The following is a 24,160-nucleotide window of genomic DNA, read 5'->3' as shown; positions in this document are numbered from 1 at the left end:
ACATCCCTAACTGGGCCCTGCCCACCTGCACAGATGCCCAGTTACCTGGACCAGACCCAAGTTCTGTTGGCAGGAGAAGAGGAGAGATGCCCAGTGCTGGGGGAGAGGGGCAGGCGTTCAGCTCCCTGGCCATGTTGGTGACATGGTCACACCCACGGCTTCTTGAGACAGCTCTGGCTGGGATCGCCACAGTAACAACAGCTTTATTTCTACGGAAAAGAAAACCAGCTGTAGGATAATCTGCTTTACAAACCGCTTCTGGGAAATTCCCTGGACAAAATGTGGGGCCGGGGCTTCCCTGGTGGTCCAGTGGTTAAGAATTCACCTTACAATACAGAGGACACGGGTAGTATCTAGAGCCTGTGCTCTGCGGTAAGAGAAATCACTGCAGTGAGAAGTCCGAGCACAGCTGGAGAGTAGCCCCCGCAGCAGTGAAGACCCAGCACAGCCAGAAATAAAGATCTTTAAAAAAATGTGGGGCTGGCAGCAATCCCACTCCTGGGCATACACACCGAGGAAACCAGAACTGAAAGAGACACGTGCACCCCAGTGTTCATCGCAGCACTGTTTATAATAGCCAGGACATGGAAGCAACCTAGATGCCCATCAGCAGACGAATGGATAAGGAAGCTGTGGTACATATACACCATGGAATATTACTCAGCCGTTAAAAAGAATCCATTTGAATCAGTTCTAATGAGATGGATGAAACTGGAGCCCATTATACAGAGTGAAGTAAGCCAGAAAGATAAACACCAATACAGTATACTAACGCATATATATGGAATTTAGAAAGATGGTAACGATAACCCTATATGCAAGACAGAAAAAGAGACACAGATGTACAGAACAGACTTTTGGACTCTATGGGAGAAGGCGAGGATGGGATGATCTGAGAGAACAGCATCGAAACATGTATATTATCAAGTGTGAAACAGATTGCCGGTCCAGGTTGGATGCATGAGACAAGTGCTCAGGGCTGGTGCACTGGGAAGACCCAGAGGGATGGGATGGGGAGGGAGGTGGGAGGGGGGGTTCAGGATGGAGAATACATGTAAATCCATGGCTGATTCATGTCAATGTATGGCAAAAACCACTACAATATTTTAAAGTAATTAGCCTCCAACTAATAAAAATAAATGAAAAAAAAAATGTGGGGCTGGCCCTCATTTTACCCCCACCCCATGCAAGGGGCATCTCACTGGGGGCCTGTTGTGGGTGAGCCTGTGGTCCTCATAACAGTGGTCCCCATCAATGCAGAGGGTCTGGTGAGTGAGATGGGGAGAAGGAGGGTCTCCATGGAAACCTGTGGGGACCAGCTGCCCCCAGGTGAAGCATCCACTGAGGTCCATCCAGCCAGGGTCCGGCTGCTGACAGAAGGCCACTGCCCATCTCTACTGCCTAATCCCAGAGGCTTCAGCTGCTGTTACAGGTTTTCCAGCGAAGATGTCTCTCCATCACAGCCTAGTGTAGACGCCAGAACCTGTGCGAGTGGGCAGAGCAGTGCAGGTGAGACAGGAAAAGTAAAGGTGTGCTCTGCATGAGATTCTGTTGGAGAGAAGAGATACAAATGGACAACAGAAGCTGGAGGAATGAAAATATTTTTAAAACATTATAGGCTGCAGGCAGCGGCACTGCCCAGGGCAGCCTGCTGTGGGGAGCAAACACAGGGTGTGGAGCTTGGCAACCCTGCTTCTGACATTTATGATGTGTGTGCTTTGGGATGAGGAGCCTAATTTCTCTGAGCCTCAGTTTCCTCATCTGTAAATGGAGATAGTATCTTCCGCGTAGGGCTATATGAAGATTAAAGACTTGGACATGTGATACAGTAAAATAATGGGAACATTTTCTATCTTATGCGTGCATGCTAAGTCGTTAAGTGGTGTCCAACTCTTTTGCAGCCCTATGAACTGTAGCCTGCCAGGCTCTTCTGTCCATGGGATTCTCCAGGCAAGAATACTGGAGTGGGTTGCCATGCCCTCCTCCAGGGGATCTTCCCAACGCAGGGATTGAACCGGCATCTCCCACATTACAAGCAGATTTTTTACTATCTCAGCCACCAGGGAAGCCCAATAAACATAATATTTCTATGTGATTTTTTAAAAATAAAAATGAATGCAAAGAAACCCATGATGAGCAAAATAGCAAAATGTTTAAATAAAGACAGGATCATCAGTGTTGTGGAGCCATATCAGAGTGTGAAACAAAAGGGAAAATGGTTAGCTATCATCTTCTATTTATTTAGAAAGTGAGGCCCCTCTCTCCCGCCACCCTGGCCCCATCCTCCACCCCTTGCACCTCTTCTGGGGCCCAGCGGCTCTCAACCCCCTGCACGGTGCAAACAGTTGTACTTTTTAAAAACGCAGGTGCCTTGGGCTTCGCTGGTGGCTCAGTGGTAAATAATCTGCCTGCCAATGCAGGAACCGTGTGTTCGATCCCTGATTCGGGAAGATCCCACATGCCACAGAGCATCTAAGCCAGTGTGCACAGCTACTGAGCCTGTGCTCTGGAGCCTGGGAGCCACAGTTACTGCCCACACTTCCTAGAACCCATGCGCCACACCTAGAGAGTAGCCCCCTACTCTCTGCAATTAGAGACAGACCCAGCACAGCCAAACAGAAAATCAATCAGTCAATCAATAATTAAAAAAAAAAAAAAATGCAGATACCAGGACACAGCCCCTGACCAGTGCAAACAGAATGCGAGGGGGTGGGGCCTGAGCATCTGACCACTCAAACTCCCTAGGTGGTTCTCCCGGGCCCGGGGCTGGCTGTCACCGTGTCTGCGGGCATCTGGAGGGTCCCTGGAAAGCCAGCTGTCCCCCCCTCTGTGGCTTCTCTTAGCAGAGAGAGGAAGAAGCAAGTAATTGGACTCTTTTCTGCACAGAAACTGGAGAGAAGCCAACGTGCTCAGAATGGTCCTGTCCATCCCAGATCGGCTGGTTCCCCGGGAGCCTCCTGTGTGTGTGGGCTGCCAGCCAGCTCCCTTGGCTCCCCTGCCAGCTTGGGCAGTCCTGAGTCTGCTCCTCAGTGGCTGCTCCCTAAGCATCCCTTCTCCCCAGAGACCTGAACGTCCCCACAAAGGTGCTCATGAGAAACAAACTCAATGCCAGGACCACTCAGCACCAGGAATGGGCTGAGGGCAGCTGTAGTTACCAGTACCGCTCAACAACATCTATAACAGCGACGTCGAGGGTGAAGAAGTGCTTTCCTTTAGCTGAGTCAACAAACTCCCCAGATGTGTCTATTCACGCCTTTGGCGTGATTAATCCATGAGTTGGGAAGATCCCCTGGAGAAGGAAATGGCAACCCACACCAGTATTCTTGCCTAGAGAATCCCATGGACAGAGGAGCCTGGCGGGCTGCAGTCAGTGAGGTCTCAAAGAGTCGGACACGACTGTTCGGAGCACAAACACATGGTACAATGCTGAGTCAGGTTATGCTTTGTCTGAAGAAAAATAAAGCCCAGTAGAAGCCCAGAGAGCGCCTGGGGATTCTGTGTCAGCCAGGGTGTCTGAGCAGAACTGAGAACGAGTGAGAAGGGAGCCCTGGCATCATTTGGAGACATCTTCAGGCAGGGAACCACAGTGCAAAGGCCCGGGGGTGGAAATGCTCTAGGCTGTTCCAGGAACCACAGGTTTTTGCATCATGAATACTCACCTGTGAACTGAATTTTGTAAACTTCTGGTTTTTGTTCTCACCAACTGTAAGCGAACTCAGCCTTCGGGGTGCTTCTGGAAGAGCAATCATTTGCTCTTGGAAATTACATCAGCTTCACTCTTCTGTGTTGTTCAGTCACTTGAGTCATGTCCAACTCTTTACAATCCATGGACTGCTTCACGCCAGGCTTCCCTGTCCATCAGCAACTCCCAGAGTTCACTCAAACTCGTGTCCATTGATTCGGTAATGCTACCCAACCATCTCATCTCACTTTTCTGTATCTGTAGAGAATTTCTCCCCTTCTTCCAGCCTTTGCTGTTTGGTCCTATATCATCTTCTTCTTGGGGAAATCAGTTGGAGGTTGCTTTTTATAACTTTTCTCATTCTGGTTGATTTAGTATTATTGGACCATTTTTATTTCCTCCTAAAAGATTCAGATTTAATTACATGTTTTTCTTCTGCCTTCAGTTCAAGTGTGCTAATTATGTGGTGTTTAGTCTGTCTCAAGTTTATTATTAGACTTTTCATTGTCCCTGAATTTGCTCAATTGTAGAGAATTTATATTTTTAGGGTTCTTTCCATTCATGGTGTCATTCCTTGAGGAAAGTTTTTTAAAAAATATGTATATAAAAAGTAGGCCGAACTCAGTATTTCCAACTCCGAGTGTAGAATCCTGCTTAGTGAATGAGGCTGGTGATTCTGTGGTCAGCCAGCTGGTAAGTGTTACTTTAGGGAAGTTACTCAGTCCTAGAGCTTTTTCTTAAACGAATGGTTGGAAAACCAGGAGAACTGAGAGACTGAAGTGATGTCTCCTCACTGGCCTTTGGTACCTATGCTCTGGTTCCTGCTTTAGCATCTGACTGTGAGGACCCTCTCCTGATGGGGAGAGGTGCCCCCAGGTCATCACTGGGACTGATGGAGGTGCCTGGGGTTTTAGAGAAGGAAGCTGGTATCAGCTAAACCCAGGAAGCAGCTTGCAATGAGGACAGAGTGGACATGCTGGGGACCCCCCAGGGAGGTCAGAGGTGTTTCCCAAAGAGTATCCCATGAGGCATAGTCTTGGGAGATGTGGTGGAGGGTCTGAGTATTCCAGGACCACATAGGATTTGGAAACGCTGAGTTAACTGTGCCAAAGGTTTCTTTCGTGCAGGACTTCTCAGGGCCTTTATGTGTTAATTCAGGTCAAAACTCATGCTGGGGTTGTGGTATAGAGCAGGGTCCCCAACCTCCAAGCCATGGACCAGTACCTCCTGTCACATCAGCAGTGGCATTAGATTAGAAATAAAGTACACAATTCCAGTAGTCTCCTCTGGGAAATCCCATGGACAGAGACGCCTGGTGGGCTACAGTCCATGGGGGTCACAAAGAGTCGGACACGACTGAGTGATTGAATAACAACAGCAAAGAGCACAATAAATGCAATGCGCTTGAATCATCCCCGAGCCATCCCCCCGCTGCCATCCACACTGCCCTCACCCTGCCCTGGTCCATGGAAAAGTTGTTTTCCATGAAACCAGTCCCTGGTGTCAGAAAGGTTGGGGACGGCTGGTCTAAAGAGAGAAGGATGGTGCAAGAGACAAGAATAAAAGCAGCAGGCACTGGTGATGAACTGTCAGGAAGGACAGTGTCCAGCCTGACCCCAAGGGTCTTTGGCTCATGCAGTCAGTGGGCGGTGGGGGCATTTGCTGAGGGCTCTTGTTTCGTGGGGAAGAGAATGAACAAGGTTTGAGAAGGCTAATGGTATTCCCTTACTTGCTCTGCCTTTGAGAGATGCAAGAGATGACAGAACAGAGGAGACTTTGAACTCAAGGGAGACTATTGTTCTGCAGACTCAGGAGTAAGGAGGGACCCCAAACTGATCTGAGGGCCTCTGGGGAACCCTGGTGCCATGAGCCAGTCCTGGAGGGACGGTTTGGGACTCCAGAGCCAACATCTCCTGTTACCCCAACCTGTCTGAGACTTCGACCCTTCCCATAAAGTACAACTAGAACTCAGGAATCCAGCATAAGAACTCAATGCAGATGTTGGGCTATTTTTGAACACCATGTCAGGCCTGTAAGGTCCTCAAGGCACCCTGTTGTTGTCCCAGAATATTAAAATTCTGAGCAAACCGAGGACTTCATATCTATTTCATATGAAATTTTATATGACATGTAAGCATAATTTTCATATAACAATGTCTTATGAAATACAAGATTTCCATGCTGGAAATCAATGCTCGAGTCCCGCGTTTGGGCTGGAGGAGGTTTGTTTGATTTATTTTGGGTCCGAAAGAGTTTTCCTTAAGCACCTAGCATCACCCAGAGGAAGCTGTGCTCCTGAACTTGCTCTTCCCTGGGGAGCAGTGGTCCTGATGCAGAGGTCTAGAAGATGTTACCTCTGAATTCCGGGCAGTGATGCTGCCTTGTGTGTTTCTGTGTGTCCACAGGGCCAGCGCAGCAGAGGGGCTCAGGCAACACAGAAGGCTTGAATTAATGAACAGGCTCAAGTGTCTGTTCATTCAGCACGTGGTCACTGAGTACCCGCTCCATGTACTACGTGCCAGGAACAGAGAAGAAGTGAAAGTGAAAGTCACTCAGTCACGTCTGACTCTGTGACCCCATGGACTGTAGCCCACCAGGTTCCTCTGTCCGTGGGATTCTCCAGGCAAGAATACTGGAGTAGGTTGCCATTTCCTTCTCCTGGGGAATCTTCCCAACCCAGGAATCGAACCCAGGCCTCCATCATTGCAGGCAGACTCTTTACCCTCTGAGCCACCAGGGCATCACAGAGGGGAAAGACACACATAATTCCTGTCCTAGTGGAGTCAACAGTGGGAAAGCAGACACAAACCACTGCTCTGCACTGTGATGTGGGCAACAGTGGGGAAGGGAAGGTGACAGGGGTGGGGGACCCACCCCACCTGGGGGCCAAGGAAGGCTTCCACGAGGGAAGGACATTTCAGCTGAGATTTGAGGAGTGAGAATTAGACGTGCAAGTCCAGGGTGGGGCAAGCAAAGAGAAGAGCCTGTGCAAAGGGCTGGGGGCAGTGGGCAACTGGGTCTGGAGGCGACTAGGGAACCTCGCAGCGGGCGACGAGGAGGGGCCTGGAGAGTCGGGCCGGGGCCAACTCACCAAAGCTCTCATCCACTAGTGTTTCTCAAACTCGTATTCACTACAGCCCACAGTGAGGAATGCCCTTACGTCGTAGCTCAGGACACCCAGGGAGGTAGGCCTTAGCCATCACCAGCCGTCCTCACCCGCACAGAGACCTCCACGTCCATCTTATTCTACTTTCGTCAGCACTGGCTGTGACCCCAGACTTGATCTCATTACCTTCACGGGGTGTCTGCGCACACCCCTGGATGTTCAGGCAGGGAGGCTGCCCTTCATCCCAAGGTTGGTAGGGAGCTGTCCATGGGCTTTCAGCCGGAAGCGGCTGGGTCTTATCTCCTTCTCAGGGCTGGTCGGTGGCCGTGACCTTGTTGAGAGGTGGCAGTCCCCCAGACTGGAGCAGCAGCAGAGTGGGTGGAGAGAAGTGGGTTCAGTTCTGTGGTTCTTTTTTTTTTTTTCTCTTAATTTTATTTATTTATTTTGGGCTGCTCTAGGTCTTCGTTGCTGTGCAGGCTTTTCTGTCGTTGTGGCCCATGGGGTCACTGTCCGTTGCGGTGCATGCGTTTCTTGTGGTGGTGGCTTCTCTTGTTGCGGAGCATGGGCTCTAGGGGCATCTGGGTTCAGTAACTGCAGCTCATGCAGCTCAGTGGCATGTGGGATCTTCCCAGATCAGGGATCAAACCCATGTGTCCTGCGTTAGCAGGTGGATTCCTAACCATTGCGCCTCCAGGAAAGACCCTGCAATTCTTAAGACAGAGACTAGATGATTAATTGGTGGCATGGAGTAGGGGGGAAGCAGGGGTCAAAGATGACTCTGGGGGGCTGGTGGGGCTGGTTATTGAGATGTGGAGTGATGAGGGGACAGCCCTGTTTGGGGTGAAGATGCTAAGTTCTGATTCGGGCAGACTGGGCAGAAAACAGACGAAGAGTTGATGTTTCGAGGACCTTGGGAGTCAAGAAAGGGGGCTGGATGTGGCTTCTAGAATCGGGCCTGAGCAGTTTCCTGGGACGTTTGGAGTCTTGGAAGGGAAGGGATCTCTTCAGGTGAGTGTGTGAGGAACGCCAGGGCAGACCCCGGGACCCTCAGGGCTCCTGCTCGAGCACCAGCTTTGTCTCCAAGTGAGAAGCCAGCCCTCACCTTCACACATTGGAGACCTCTGGATAACATTACCTGAGGAGGTTAACGCAGAACAGGCCTGTGTGTCTGAGCGGACTGTTAAACATCGTCTCAAGAAACCTGAACCCGAGCCTCCCTTACGGCAAATGGACCTTTTCTCCAGGCTGATTATGGGGGAAGCCCGGGTGGAACTCGATGACCTGTGGGCCCAATCACCCTCCGGCTTTGTGTGTTTCAAATATTTTCCATCTTGGCTGGTTTTGAAATAAATGTGTTCCTCATGCAGGGGAGGACGTGTTTGATGTTATTACCATCCTAAACAATAAAAAGATGTTGGGAATTATTAGAAGTTGGAGCAGCTGGTATTCAAATCTTTTGGCCCTGGGTTCAAATTAGTGAGTTGCCTTTCTTGATAAGAAGTCATATTAAATTCCAGGCCTTTGATTTAGTAAAGGATTTGCTCGCTGTCTAGGAAATGGCCAGAAATCGCAGACTGTGCCTGTCCCCTCTCCCTGCCCCCTCTCATTGTCTGTTCCCCCCAATACTGTACCCATCATATCCATGATTCTTGAGTTCAAAACATACATCATGTAAAATTGAAACATACAGATAAAATGCTGTGAAATGAAGTGCTAGTCACTCAATCATGTCCGACTCTTTGTAACCCCATAGACTGTAGCCCACCAGGCTCCGCTGTCCATGGAATTCTCCAGGAAAGAATACTGGAGTAGGTAGCCATTCCCTTCTCCAGGGGATCTTCCTGACCCACGGGCTGAACCTGCATCTCCTGCATTGCAGATTCTTTACAGTCTGAGCTACCAGGGAAGCCCATAAATGCTATACATTTTAAAAAATTAAACTTTTATGGAAAAAAAATGTGGCCTGTTACCTGAAGAAAGTTTAGAATATATAGATTTGCAGTGGAAGAGAAGTAAAATCATTCACTCAATGAATGTTTGTTTTTTAAAATTATTTTATTTTTGGTCGCACTGGATCTTTGTTCTGCATGCTGGCTTTCTGTACTTGCAGCGAGCGGGGGCTACCGTCTAGTTGGTGAGTGGGCTTCCCGCTGCAGTTGCTTCTCTGGTCTCAGAGCACAGGCTCTAGGGAGAGAGGACTCAGAGCTCAAAGGCTCGCAGGCTCTAGGGCGGGGACTCAGTAGTTGCGGCTCACGGGCTTAGTTGCCCCACAGCAGGTGGGATCTTCCCGGACCTGGGATGAAACGGGCATCCCCTGCACTGCGACATGGATTCTTAACCGCTGGACCACCAGGGAAGCCCCACTGGATGAATGTTGAAGGACAGCTTCTAAGCTGCCTGAGTTGCTGGAGATGTGGGGGCAGGGTCCCCGCCGAGCGGAGGTGCAGACTGCACTCCCGGTGGGATGCTGTCAACATCAGGGGGCTGCAAAGGACACACCGAGACGGGCTTTTGAAGAAACACTTGCAGGAAGTAAGGCAGAAGGGGAGTGAAAAAGCTGGCTTAAAACTCAACATTCAAAAAACTAAGGTCATGGCATCCAGACCCATCACTTCATGGCAAATAGATGGGGAAAACATGGAAACAGTGACAGACTTTATTTTCTTGGGCTCCAGAATTACTGTGGACAGTGATTGCAGTCATGAAATTAAAAGATACTTGCTCCTTGGAAGAAAAGCTATGACAAGCCTAGACCAATCCCCTGGAGAGGGGAATGGCTACCCACTCCGGTTTTCTTGCCTGGAGGATTCCATGGACAGAGGATTTGGTGGGCTACAGTCCATGGGGTCTCAAAGAGTCGGACACAACTGAGCGACCAACACTTCACTTCATAAGGGATATCATACGACACTTCTCTTCAAGAAGGAATGCTATCATTTAAGGAGTTGTCTTAGTACTAGGAAAATGTTGCTCTTTATGGTTGAGCAAGGAGAAGACTCTTGAGAGTCCCTTGGACAGCAAGGAGATCAAACCAGTCCATCCTAAAGGAGATCAACCTGGAATATTCATTGGAAGGACTGATGCTGAAGCTGAAGCTCCAATACTTTGGCCACCTGATATGAAGAGCCAACTCACTGGAAAAGACCCTGATGCTGAGAAAGATTGAAGGCAGGAGGAGAAGGGGACGACAGAAGATGAGATGGTTAGATAGCATCACCGACTCAATGGACATGAGTCTGAGCAAACTCTGGGAGATAGTAAAGGACAGAGAAGCCTGGCGTCCTGCAGTCCATGGGGTTGCAAAGAGTCAGACATGATTGAGCAACTGAACAACAGCATGGTTGAGCAGGTATTCCTGCTGGTGGAGGAAGTTTGGGCAATATGTAATGCAGAGACCAATGCACTCTCTCTGTCTGACTGCCTTCATTCAGTGTGGTGATCTCTGGGTCCAGTTTCCCAGGCTGAGAAGCAGAGGCAGGGCGATGCTTTAGGTCTGGAGTTCCCTGACTGGACCAGCGCCAAAGCCTCCTGTATGTCACTGGTCCATCTCAACTCTGTGATGGTTGGGTGGTGGTTTGGTGGAGGCAGGGGCGAAGGAGTTAAGCTCCCTGCCCAACTAATACTTGTTCACTCAAGGGTCATGAATATCCACATGGGCCGAGGCTGCAGGACTGACATGGTTCCAGTGCTGTTTCATCTTTATCACAAAGATGGTCCCTTCGATACCACTTCCCTCACGGGTGGACCCAGCTGGGATTGTCAGGGCGGGGCTACCAGATTAACAGCCCTCCAGACAACTGTCAAGTTCCTGGGCAGTGTTAGGGACCCTGTTTTGGAAAATAAATTTAAAGCCCTAGGGCTTCCCTGGTGGTTCTGACATAAAGACTCCACCTGCCAATGATGAAGACAAGCGTTCGATCCCTGGGCCAGGAAGATCCCACATGCTGTGGAGCAACTAAGCCCATGAGCCACAGCTATGGAGCCTGTGCTCCAGAGCCTGGGAGCCGCAACTGCTGAGACATGTGCCGCAAGTCTGACGCCCAAGCGCCCTAGAGCCCACACTCTGCAACGAGACGCCACCGCAGTGAGAAGCCCACACGCCACAGCTAGAGAGTAGTTCCTGCTTGCCACAACCAGAGAAAAGCCCATGCAGCAGCAGAGACCCAGCATGGCCAAAAATAAAATTAAATGAAAGGCAATCAGTCGCCTGCAGACAGACACAAGGGGTCTTTTTTGGGGCGACGGAAGTGTTCTAGAAATGGACTGTAGTGACAGTTGCCTAACATTATAAATTGACTAAAAATCATTGAATTGTAAACTTACAATGGGCAGGTTTTATGATATGTAAATCGTGCTTCAGTAAAGCTGTTAAAACAATAAAATGTTATCAAAAATCATTTTAATCGAATTTATCAGCTGTGTTTTCTTTATTACTAATGAAAAACCATATTTTTTTAAAAAATCAGAGTCAGGGTTTTCTTTTTCAGAATAGGTGCATAAAATGTTAGAAAAATTGCAAAGGTACCCAAAAGAGTTTAAAAATAGTTTCTGAAGAAGTCAGGTTCACGGGAAGGACGGGCACCTGCAGATGTGATTTTGGAGACGGAAAAAGGTTTTGCCAAGCAGCCAGGCTGCAAGGCTGAGAAGTCTGAGGAGCCCGCATGCATCCAGGGTTTCTAGAATTTAAAGGAGCCGCAGCTGCGCTGGGAGCCTGGTGGGGGGGCGGGGGGTGGGTAGGTGGCAAGTGGCTTGGGACATCACCTGTTCTACATGGAGGAACTCGACATTGGCAGATCTTATTTTTTAGCATCTTGAAAAAGTGTTAAGCATCTCAGATTTCGTTAAAACATCAAACTATATCTATTTTTAAACAAGCGCCATACGCTTTGTGCCTCTAGCGAAATCTTTATACCTGGTTCAGAGACTTTAAACACCACCCCTGAGACGCAACACTTCTAAACTAGTTCAGAGAAGGGGAAAGTTGGCTTTTCACAGTGAAATGCATAAATACAATTTTCAAGGATTACTTGGAACCTAAGGTCCCTAAGTGAGCCATATGCTTTAAGGGTGATATAAAGATACAAAAGGCTTCTCAGGTGGCACTAGCGGTAAAGAATCTGCCTGCCAATGCAAGAGAAACACAAAAGATGCGGGTTCAATCTCTGGGTCTGGAAGATCCCCTGGAGAAGGGAATGGCAACCCACTCCAGTATTTTTGCCTGGAGAACCCCATGGACAGAGGAGCCTGGCGGGCTACAGTCCCTGGGATCGAAAGCAGTCAGACACAACTGAGCAACTGAACATAAAGATGAAAAAAATGGGCATTTGGTAAAGGTTGGGTGGGCTATTTGGACTTCTCAGAAGGACGTATAATACCAACTGTTCTATGTCATAACTAGAGCAAGTGTGGGCAGTCAGTGGATCCAAGTCGGCATCTGAGTCTGTAGAAAGGGATCCGTCTGCACAATGAAACCCACCTGCACCCTGAGTGAGCACCGCTAAGGAGGCTTCAGAACAGAGCAGGGATCCGGGCCCGAGAGGAGGCGGGAGTGACCGGAGGCCCTCTGTCCACTTGACTGTTTTCTCATCTGTAAATGGCAATATTAACGTAACTGAGTGGCTGCGAACATTTTGTATATTTTTTAAATTTTGTTTTTACAAATTTATTTATTTTGGAGATAGGAGGGAGGTTTGAGAGGAAGGGGATATATGTATACCTATGGCTGATTCATGTTGAGGTTTAACAGAAAACAACAAAATTCTGTAAAGCAATTATCCTTCGATTAAAAAATAAATAAAAATTTTAAAAATAAAGTTATTCTCTATGAAAAAAAATTTGTTTATTTTGGCTGTTGCTGCACTGGGGTTTTTCCCTAGTGTGGTGGGCAGGGCCTCTCTCGTTGAGGTGCGAGGGCTTGTCACTGCTGTGCCTTCTCTTGTTTCAGAGCATGGGCTCTAGGCTCGTGGGCTTCAGCACAGGTTCAGTAGCTGTGGAGCACGGGCTTAGCTGCTCCACAGCACAGGGGATCTTCCGGGACCAGGGATCGAACCTGTGTCTCCTGCATTGACAGTCAGATTCGTATCCACTGAGCCACCAGGGAAGTCCCATTTTGTGCATTTTAAATCTTATCCACACAGTAGATATTATTACTGTTTCTTTGGTCTGAGCCAAAATTCAGTCTGTCTTAGACCCCCGTGTTCACACAGAGTCTAGCAGCCTGGTTCCACAGACTAGAATTTCCCAACTCGGTGCCTGGCCCCAAAGCAACGCCCAGGCTGCCGCTGTGTCCCGGCTTTAGCCCTCTCAGGCCCAAGCCTGGTCACTCCACGGGGCCATACAAATGCTGTCTGTACATATCCTTGGGGTGGCATTGGGGACTGAACAGACCAGATAGCATCCGAATCCTGGTGCTTCCCTGTATCTCCCGTGGACGTGGCGATCATCCTACATTCTCTGCAGCCAGCAGAGTTAACTCCAGGGGGACAAGGAGTTCTCACCCACTTCTCTCCCGAAGCACCCAGGAGAGCGCACCTATGCGTGGCCTACGTGCCCGAGGGCAGCCAGGGTCCTGGGGTCCGTCCACGGCTGCCGTGGCCCCACGCACCCCTGCCCCTCTGTTCCGACAGAGCTTCCAAGCTACTTTGTTCCTGCTTCCTCCTATTCCCGCTGAAAGACTTCACTGCTCTTGTCCCCAAATACTAACTCACAGCTAATATAAAAGACCTGTGTGGCTTCTCTAGTGGTCCAGTGGTTAGGAATCCTTGCAATGCAGGGGACCCTGCTTCAATCCCTGGTCTGGGAAGATCCCACATGCCAAGGGGCAACAAGCCCGTGAGCCACAAATACTGAGCCTGTGCTCTAGGGCCCAGGAGCTGCCACTACTGCGCCCACGTGCTACAACAAGAGAAGCCGCTGCAATGGGAAGCTCAGGCATGGAAGCTAGAGAAAGCCTGCAAGCAGCAATCAAGACCCAGCGCAGCCAAAAATAAATAAAGAATTAAGAAAAAAAAAAAAAACCCATGTATGTGAACTCCCACTTAAATCTCATGGAAGTGGCCCAGCTCAGGCTTAAGCCAGCCCTCCTGGGTCCTAATGTGGGCGTCTCTTGCCACCACTTTCTAGGTGAAGGACTGCAGTCTATAAAACTGCATCAGTGGCCGGGTTCTACAAGGTAGGCTATCAGCAGCTCCCACGATTGAGGATTGAGAACTTTAAATTCCCTAGAGCGATAGTTAACAGACGGCTTGCTGGGCCCCCACCCCTGGAGTTGTGATTCAGCAGGTCTGGTGGCCCTGATAACCTGCATCTTTAACAAATTTCTATACCATGGCCAATGCAGGTTCAGAGAACCCCTGAGCTATCACAGGGCTAAGCCTGGAAGTAATACGCACACAATACGTATGTTTCAGATGTTCCTAAGAATCTTCAGTAAGGCTGTGCTTCATTAAAAGCCTCCCTGATTCTGTTCTCTCCCTCTCCCCCCTTTTTTTCTGGCCACACTATGGGGCATGCAGGATCTTAAGTTCCCCACCCAGGGATGGAACCGGCACCCCTTGAAGTGGAAGCACAAAGTCTTAACCACTGGGACGCCAGGGAAGTCCCTCCGATTTTGTTCTGTTTGAAAAATTTCCTCCCAAGAGTCTTGCCTGAGCTGAGAAATAAAAAATCTGGTCTCTCTCAGCTCACTTTTCTTAGAAGCTGAGACATGTAGCCTAACACCTGTTTCTAAGCAAAGCTATTGATGAATTACTTCTGGCAGCTCTTGCATAGTTTTTCACTGCCAATAAAGTTATTGAAATTGGGATATACCATCTGTTTGAGAGTTTGTATCAAAAAGACAGGTGACGCGGCTGCAGGTAAAGACAGAGTCAAGCTGTTTCCACGGTAGACTTCCCCATCTGCCCAAGCTGACATCACTCCTTATATCTGGCGTTTGTGAACCAGCGTTTTCCTGGAGGAAAGGATGAAAAGTCCTATATCACAAATGTGATTGGTTACTGGAAGCAATAACCACAGCTTCAGAGAACGAACTCACCAATTCCCCACCAGCAGAGACGGCAAGTTCTACTGGAGATTACCATGCCCGACTCTCTTCAGCCTGCCAGGCTCCTCTGTCCAGGAGGTTCTCCAGGCAAGAATACTGGAGTGGACTGCCATTCCCTTCTCCAGGTAGATATTCCTGACCCAGGGATCGAACCCACGTCTCCTGGATTGCAGGCAGATTCTTTACCACCGAGCCACCAAGGAAGCCCCAGAGATTATATACATATGTCTAAGTCTGTGAATTAAAATGTAGATGTGCCAGTGTGAAGTGACTATTAGGCTTATTTTTAGTATTTCTGGAAAATAGTTCCCTAAGAAGTGCTTGCTCCCCAACCCAGTGCTTTGAGAGTTTATTCTTCAAAGTGGATGGTGGCCCCACCCCAGGGACACTCTCCAGACAGCCAGGGCACAGCTTCAAGAAGGCCAGCGCCCACCTTTGCTTGAAGCACGTAGAGGAGCAGCGTCTATGGGGGCAGCCACAGACAGCAGCGGGTTCTGAAGATTCCGGGACTAGTGGGCAGCTGCTGTTGCCATCATGTGGGGAGGGTCAGTCGTTTTTCTGAACACCCAGTGGTGATTCGGGCTTTCTGGGCTGGACCAACTTCAGACTTGTCTGAACTGCCAGTGCCACCAGCCATATCAGTAAACAAAGGATGCTGCAGCCATCAAGCCATCACATTACAGCCCCCTTGGCAATGCACCCTGAGGGGGCTCAGGATGTTCAAACACAGGATGGAGATGGAGATGGCCTTGGAGAGCGGAGGTACACAGCAAAGGAGTGATTTCAATGAGCCCAGACTCTTGCACCTTCTCACACATAGAAAAGCGGCAAATTCCTCAACTTGAGATGTCTGGTTTTCTTTAATTAACAGTAATCTCTGGGTGTTCTGACTACCTGGTCTCTGTTGCAAAAACTCCTACATATCCTGGCTACCCGCCGTCTGTCCCCCCCCACCCCCCCATCCCCAGCACCTCTTCAGAGCAGTCCCTCTGAGCTATCAATCAGAGAGGTAGTCTCCTGAGCGTAAGACCTTGGTCTTGTCCTCCGAATAAAACGTAACTCTCAACTTTTAGGTTGCGCATTTCTTTTTTTTTCCAGTTAACTCATGTAATCAGACGATCTGCTGCCTCCATGCAGACCCACCTTTGGACAATTCTGCTTTAGTCATGATAAGAAAGGAGGCAAGAGCCTCTGTTGAAAACCCTTTGTGCGTGCTAAGTTGCTTAAGTCATGTCGGACTTTTTGCGACCCTGTGAGCCATAAATGAAGGAGCTTCAGACAGCGAACGCCGTGCTCAGTTCAGTGTCTCCTCTCTGCTCACTGCCAGTGGCTCCTTCCATCCTGGGCGTAGACGCAGCTTCCTGAGCATGCCAGTGGACCCCTGCTCACAGCAGAGCGCAGGCTGTCACCTCCCCTTCGTAAATGAAACCCCAGTTCACAGTGCTGATTACTTTTTCTCATCTTTTTCTTTATTCTTTAAAATATGTCAACAAATTTTTAATTAGAGTACAGTTGTACAATGTTGTGTTCGTTTCTACTATACAACGATATGAATCAGCTATATATATATACATAGGGGCTTCCCAGGTGGTACCAGTGGTAAGGAACCCACCTGCCAATGCAGGAAACATAAGAGACACAGGTTTGATCCCTGGGTCAGGAAGATCTCATGGAGGAGGAAATGGCAACCCACTCCAGTATTCTTGCCTGGAGAATCCCATGGACAGAGGAGCCTGGCAAGCTAACGTCCATGGGGTTGCAAAGAGTCGGACATGACTGAGCAACTTGGCATAGCACATGTGTGTACATATATCCCCTCCACCTTGAAGCTCCCTCTCACCTCTCACATCCCACCCCTCCCCTCTGGGTCGGTAGAAAATGGACATGTGGACCCAGTAGGGGAAGGGAGGGTGGGATGAATTCAGAGAGTAGGAGTGACATAAATACATGACCGTATGTAAAACACACAGCTAGTGGCAAGTTGCTGTATATAGCACAGGGAGCTCAGCTTGGGTCTCTGAGACCGAGATGCTTATTTATCTGCAACACCTGCACGCCTACTTGGCCCCAGGGTGGGATCGATTGCATGGGAACTACAGTCAGTGCCTTGAAATGGTTCCGTTCCCAGCTCGATGCTTCCTGGGCTTACAATTCCCATCACGACCCTTCTCTTCCACATACAAGCTGCCGGAGAGATGCTGAGAGCTGCTTCAGGCTGAAGTAGGCCCCAGAACGTCTCCCGTTCGCCTGTTACCTCTTACTTTGATCTTTAATGTGCCTGAGCACTTGGTAAGAAAAACGCTGTCGATCTGGGGATGAACAACAGGACTGTGACCAAAACGCTGAATTAAAATATCTGAGACAAGTTGTTGCCCAGAAGCCCACACAATTTTAATCTGATTCAACCTCAAGACACATACTAAAAAAAAAAATTCCTTGCACCATCTGTTCCTTTGGTTAAGCATGAAATCGCTCCCTATAATTATGTTGTAGGGAAGATCCATTCTTACAGCGTGGAGACGGGGGCAGGTGAAAGGCTCAGCCAGGATTGATAGACACATGGGTTTGTCTTTTTCTCAGTGGCCCTTATTCTGTGCTCCAGGAGGGACTTGATCCACCAGGGCTTCAAGCATGCCTGTCATGGTTCCTGTTCTTTAATTCAAGAGACAGAAATCCATGAACTCAAAACAAAGAGGGATATGGAACTAACTTACTAATTACTAGTAGGTGAGTTATTAACTAATGCCCTTCTTTGTACCAAGCCTTGCACGTGTTCTTAGAACTCTGGGGGTAGACATATGGTTGGCTCCATTTCATAGATTGGAAGACAGAGGCACAGAAGTATTGTTTCGTGCTAACACAAGCATCTGTGATCCGCAGAGAGCTATTTCTGACTTACAGAATAACACAGCAGATCTCTGCTTACATAGCTCAGCCTCCACAGGTTTGGATAACTGCTCCCACCACTGAGATAAGCCTGTTCTGGCCATGCTCAGAACTGGAGCTCAGACCGTGGGTCTACCCTGGAGCATCGCAGACCAGGTGAACCTGAGCTGAAGTAGCATCACCAAGACATTGTCACTGGCAGAGCCTTTAGATTACATGGTGTGAGACCTCCTGAATTCCTTCACCACCCCCAGCCCTTCAACTTGAGATCTCTATGATATTGACTCTAAGGAACCTGGAAAAAAAGATGCTTCTCACCAGCACAGAGGAAGAAGTGGGCGCAAATAAGTGGAAAGCCGGAGAAGGACTTCCAAAGGAGAGAAGCTGACATATCCCTAAGGTGTCTGGAAGCGTCTACAGGTCTGATTCGCACCTGGCTCATGCATTTTGTTTCTGGCAGAAGATAGTGGAAAAAAGAAACAATTCAATTCTCCTTCGAATGTTTTCATTCCCGGAATGCTGCCAAAGGCAGGGGCTTCTAGTCGGTCAAATGTGTTCTTCTGGCTCCTTGTGGGCCCTTTCTGCACCAGCCCAAGTGAGGGACTGCTCATGTGAGCCCTCCCCACGGCCAGTGGGGCTTCCCCTGGGGGAGCCTGGGGGACCCAGAGCTGATGCTGCCTCCCCTCCGGGTTCCATGGCCACCTCAGTCACCTACATGCTCCCTGCAACAGTCTTTTTACTGAAATTATGAAACATTTATTTCTCAGGGGAAACAAAGATTGGGCCTATAAAAAGAAAATTGAGTCAAATTGTTGGCTCCTTAAGTCTTATATATTTTAAATCGCATTATCCTTTTAGGTAATTTTTAAACAAAGTATATAATAAATGATATCTTGTTAATAATTCAAAAGTGCTTCCATTTTATACACACAACACACACACACACACACACACACACACACACATATACGAAAATATCTTTATTCATCCATCAATGGACATTTAACTTGTTCCCACACCTTGGATATTGTGAATAACGTTCAGCATTGTGAGTACAATTCACAAGATTGTATTATACACTTGAAATTTGTTGTGAAGAGTGTAAATCATAATTTCATGACCACACACACACACACCCCAAAGTTGATAATTACATGAAGAGATGGAGCTGTTAACTAACTTTACTGTGGGCATCATTTCACAGTATATACATGTATCACATCATCACCTTAAACTGACACGTGTGATATGTCAACAGTCTCTCAATAAAAGCTCAGGTACAAGAAGAAAACAAATGAGCAGCTAGGGCAGTGATCTGCTTGCCTTGCTCCCAGCACTGAGGGCCAGTCCCCTCCTGTGCTCCCAGTAACAGCCCTCCCTGGGGGGCACTTCACAGGCAAAGAAACAAAGACTTAGAGAAATTAAGAAACAAAATCAACCCAGTTGGTAGGATCTATCTGAATCCCAGGCTGGGTTCTTACCCCAACTACTATATACTTCTGTGTGTGTGTGTGTGTGTGTGTGTGTGTATGTGTGTGTGTGTGTGGTGTGATCAGTCACTCAGTTGTGTCTGACTTTTCTGTGACCTCATGCACTGTAGCCCTCCAGGCTCCTCTGTCCATGGGATTTCCCAGACTTTAAGAATACTGGAGTGGGTTGCCATGCCCTCCTCCAGGGGATTTTTCCCAACCCAGGGATTGAACCTGCATCTCCTACAATCAGGCAGATTCTTTACCATCTGAGCCAGCAGGGAAGCCCAACACTCTGGCAGCACCACAGTTATCTGGAGTGTTACCACAGCATAAACGGGGAAGAAGACATGTGATCCTGCTGGATTATTTCTTACAACTGCTTAAGGTCAAACAAGCTTCCCAGGTGGCTCCACAGTAAAGAACCCGCCTGCCAATGCAGGAGATGCAGGTTCAATCCCTAGGTCAGGAAGATTCCCCAGAGGAGGAAATGGCAACCCATTCCAGTATTCTTGCCTGGAAAATCCCATGGACAGAGGAGTCTGACAGGCTATAGGCTATAGCGTCTCAAGAGAGACAGACATGACTGAGTGACTAAGCAACAAAAACGCTAAACATAGAGAGGTGGCATCAACTAACATTTATTTACTCAACAAAGCTTCTGTTGAGCATCTTCTCTGCTGGGGACACAGCAAACAACACAAAGTCCCGCCCTCACGGAGCTGGCTTTCCTCCAGCAGTTGCCTCATGCAAAGCTTCACTGGATCAGGGTACTTATAATTCAAGTTAATAAATGCTATTCAGTTGCTCAGTCATGTCCGACTCTTTGCAACCCTATAGATGGCTCACCAGGCTTCCCTGTCCTCCACCATCTCCTGGAGTTTGCTCAAACTCATGTCCATTGAGTGATGCCATCCAACCATCTCATCCTCTGCCACCCTCTTCTCCTCCTACTCTCAATCCTTCCCAGCATCAGGGTCTTTTCCAATATGCTGGCTCTTCACATCAGGTGGCCAAAGTATTAGAGCTTCAGCTTCAGCATCAGTCCTTCCAATGAGTATTCAGGGTGGATTTCCTTTAGGATGTATTTAGGATGTAGTATTAAATAAATGCTGATTATGGAAATGTTGATGACAAACTTTGGTCCCACTCAAGGTGGGTCTGATTAGGTTTCCCAGGTGATGTGACAAGGCTTGTCATGCTTGTGAAGACCCAGCCTTGTTCCAAGTGGTAAATAAGTGAGTCATCTCCACTCTGATGCTTAAAATACCTGTAAAAGGTAAAAAAACTGTTCTGCTCCACACGTGCTTGGAAGGTCTAACCCCCTTTTCTTCCCTGCTTCTTTGCTCCAGGCCGTTTAGGGCCCAGGAGGTTGCACCGCCAGTTGTCACGGAGACGATGAGGCTGTGATTGATGACTCGCACGTCCCAGCCAGTTGCTCCCAAAGACAGGCTCCTCCCAGCCCTTCCAGCGCCCCAGAGACCCAAGCCAGCAGGAGGAACATGCAGCCCCCGAATCGTTGAGGCCCCGCCTACCCCCTTTCTGCCTCACCGCCAGGACCTCCTCCACGATGGCCTGTAACCAGTCGTCCATCGAGACCTACACGTACCTGCTGCCCAACGGGAGCCACGAGGGGGACTCCAGGGCGCCCCCACCTCCCGCCCCGCTCAGGATGTCCCTGGCGGTCCTCATGATGCTGACGGTCGTGGTGGGGTTCCTAGGCAACGCGGTGGTCTGCATCATCGTGTACCAGAGGCCGACCATGCGCTCCGCCATCAACCTGCTGCTGGCCACGCTGGCCTTCTCGGACATCATGCTTTGTTTGTGCTGCATGCCCTTCACGGCCGTCACCCTCATCACTGTCCACTGGCACTTCGGGGACTCCTTCTGCCGGCTCTCAGCAGCGCTCTACTGGTTCTTCGTCCTGGAGGGTGTGTCCATCCTGCTCATCGTCAGCGTGGACCGCTTCCTCATCATCGCGCAGCGCCAGGACCGGTTGAATCCCCGCCGGGCCAAAGTGATCATCGCCGCGTCCTGGGCGCTGTCCTTCTGCGTCTCGGCGCCGGCGCTGGCCGGCTGGACGCTGGTGGAGGTGCCGGCGCGGGCCCCGCAGTGCGTGCTGGGCTTCACCGAGCTGCCGGCCGGCCGCGCCTACGTGCTGACTCTGGTGGGCGCCGCCTTCTTCGTTCCCTTCGCGGTGATGCTCGGCGCCCACCTGGGCGTCCTGCACGCGGTGCGCAAGAACGCGGTGCGCGTGCACAACCAGTCCGACCGCCTGGACCTGCGCCGGCTGCCCCGCGCCTGCCTGCGCCGGCTCCGGCGGCAGCAGCAGCAGGCCAGCCTAGACCTGAGTTTCAAGACCAAGGCCTTCACCACCATCTTGATCCTCTTCGTGGGCTTCTCGCTGTGCTGGCTGCCGCACTCGGTGTACAGCCTGCTGTCCGTGTTCAGCCGGCGCTTCTACTGCGGCCCCTCTTTCTACGCCACCAGCTCCTGCGTGCTGGGACTCAGCTACCTCAAGTCCGTCTTCAACCCCATCGTCTACTGCTGGCGGATCAAGAAGTTCCGCGAGGCCTGTCTGGAGCTGCTGCCCCCCACCTTCCAGATCCTCCCCAAAGTGCCTGAGCGGATCCGGAGGCGAATCCAGCCGAGCACCGTGTACGCGTGCACGGAGAACCAGTCCGCGGTGTAGGGGAGGGGCGAGCCATAGCCCCCATCTGCCCCCCACTTGACTTCCTGGGCCTCCCGAGCAGTCAGCGCTTAGCACAAGGGGACTCGCTGGTCACCAGGGAAACTGGGGCGCCCACGTTTGCACGATGAATTATTTCTGTTTCTTGCTGCAGAACAGCAGTGCGGGTCTGCTGGAAACCTGAAGGCAATCAAGACCAAAGGGGAGATGTGTGCAGGGATGCAGGTGGTGGCGGTTTGGTCGCTAAGTCGTGTCGGACTATTTCGACCCCATGGACTGTAGCCCGCCAGGCTCCTCTGTCCATGGGATTTTCCAGGCAAGAATGTTGGAGTGGGTTGCCATTTCCTTCTCCAAGGAATCTTCCTGACCCAGGGATCGGACCCGGGCCTCCTGCATTGAGGGCAGATTCCTTACCTACTGAGCTATGAGTGATGCAGAAGTTGGGCTGAAAGTTAGGGAGGAGGGGGAGCGGGAGGGAGGTTGGCTGAGTGGCAGGAGGAAGGCTGTGTCTAAAGAGCCCTCTCCAGGCCTGCCTTGGAGACACCCGGGTGCCCTGTTCTGATGTGAGAAACCCCAGTGCGTCCATCTCTGGGTGGTCAGGCATTGTCTGGGGCACCAGCATCCTTCTCAGACGTTTGTGTCTGTGTGCGTGTGGTGGAAGCATGCAGAGTTCTCTGTGTTGGTCAGATGTGCATTTGGGGTGATGCCAAACCATTCTTTCTGGAAACCAAAGTCACATGGGAAGCAGAGGGGCCCTGGGCTTTTCAGCTCCCGCGTGACACAGGGGAGACCTTGGTGGCTCGAAGCCCAGGGAATGTTCGAGGGCAGCTCAGCTGAGAGCAGAAGCCCACCGCAGTGCGCATCCCGCCGTGGCCCTTCACCTGAAGCCGCCTCTGGGCCAGCGGCGACAGCCCTGCCCCTCTCTTCTTCCTGCTTCCTGTCCCGCCCCACCTGGCCCTCCTTCCAGCTGACCGATGAGCGGGTACCACATGCCTTGTCCTGTTGGTTCATCTTTTCAGTAAGTACTTGTGTTGACTTGCTTTCAGTCTCAGAAGTGGCTGGGGGCTTTGTTTACATGTTTCTCGTGATGCTCTGAGGCCCGCCACATCAGCCCGTCACAGCGGCGGGAGTCCCAGCCCCACCACTGGGCTGCCCCCACGACCTCTGTGTTCCTCTACCTCACTCAGGGCTGCAGGAGTCTGACCGCTGTAGCCCGGGCCACCTCCCCGGGACCCTGGGACCCCAGTCCCCCAGCCCAGGCAGGACCGCGATCCAGAGGACAGATGCTTGGAGGGGACCCTTCTGCCTGTCCTGGGTACTGGGTGGGCCTCTCCTCCCTGGGCCACTGTTACCACCAGGAGCTTCCGGGGCTGGGAGTGACTTTCCTGAGTTTGGGCCACACGGTTGGTTCTGCAGATTGTCCTTACACTTTCAGATCTGAAGAGAGTGGGAGATTAAAAAAGCAATGTAGAAAACATGATTCTAAGCCCAACTCAGTTAGAAACTAGTCATGTGACCTTGCTGGTTTCTCCCCAGTTTCTCTGGGCTTTGGTTTCCCCATCCCTGAGGAAACAGGTCTAGAAGGTCTCCAAGGTCCCCGCCACCTCTCAAAGACTCTGATTCTAAAATGAATATGTTTTCCACTCGTAGACACCACATCCCCCTCCTGCATTTATCTATCATTAATTAAATGCCTAAGAGGTGCAAGGCACTGTGTGGGTTGGGGGGGGTGGGAGGGGCTGGTGAATGAGGCAGGGCCTGGGCCCAGAGGCAGATGTCAGAGTTGTCTCAGGATAATCAGAACTCACATTTGGCGCAAGAACACAGACACTCCCCTGTGTGTTTTTCTTCTCATTTCCTTTCCAAGGTTGTATCACCAGACTTGCTCCTCATTCTCCTCCTGTGACAGAAGCAAAAAAGAAAGATAACACAGTTTACCCTCCTCTAAGCCCAGAGGAGTTCTTTTCCAGAAAATAATTGGCACTTTTCTCACCAACCCCACCCTTCTTTTATACACAGACCCAGAGCCCCTAGACCCTTTTATACTCAGAGAGGGAGAGAGAGGTGACAGAGAGATGAGAGAGAGAGGTTGATTGAAGATGGGCAGTTGGTGTGTGATTGATCGAGGTGTGTCCCTCACGTCTGTGTCCTCTGAGCCCCCGGTAAGGTCAGGGTTTGCCCTGAGTCCCCATGAGGCAGAGTTGCATGGCCTTGGTGGTGTCCGAGAGCACAGCCTGCCCGCCACAGGGACCGAGCCTCTAGGCACCTCCCCTCCGGTGGTCAT

At 50.2% G+C, this 24,160-nt stretch overlaps 1 protein-coding gene across 1 annotated transcript in view; it reads left to right on the top strand.

Moving 5' to 3' along the window:
* Nucleotides 1-23,582, top strand: part of GPR45 (G protein-coupled receptor 45) — a 43,488-nt gene extending 19,906 nt beyond the window's left edge. Inside the window, exon 2 of the mRNA XM_061156325.1 lies at nt 20,540-23,582. Coding sequence (XP_061012308.1) covers nt 20,758-21,879 — 1,122 coding nt within the window. The 5' untranslated portion in view covers nt 20,540-20,757 and the 3' untranslated portion in view covers nt 21,880-23,582. The remainder of the gene's footprint in view (nt 1-20,539) is intronic.
* The last annotated feature ends 578 nt before the right edge of the window (nt 23,583-24,160 follow it).

The sequence above is a fragment of the Dama dama genome, chromosome 11, assembly GCF_033118175.1.
Source record: "Dama dama isolate Ldn47 chromosome 11, ASM3311817v1, whole genome shotgun sequence".
Classification (NCBI taxonomy): Eukaryota; Metazoa; Chordata; class Mammalia; order Artiodactyla; family Cervidae; genus Dama; species Dama dama.
Note: the sequence above shows the minus strand (reverse complement) of the source record. Positions and strands in the feature narration are given on the sequence as shown.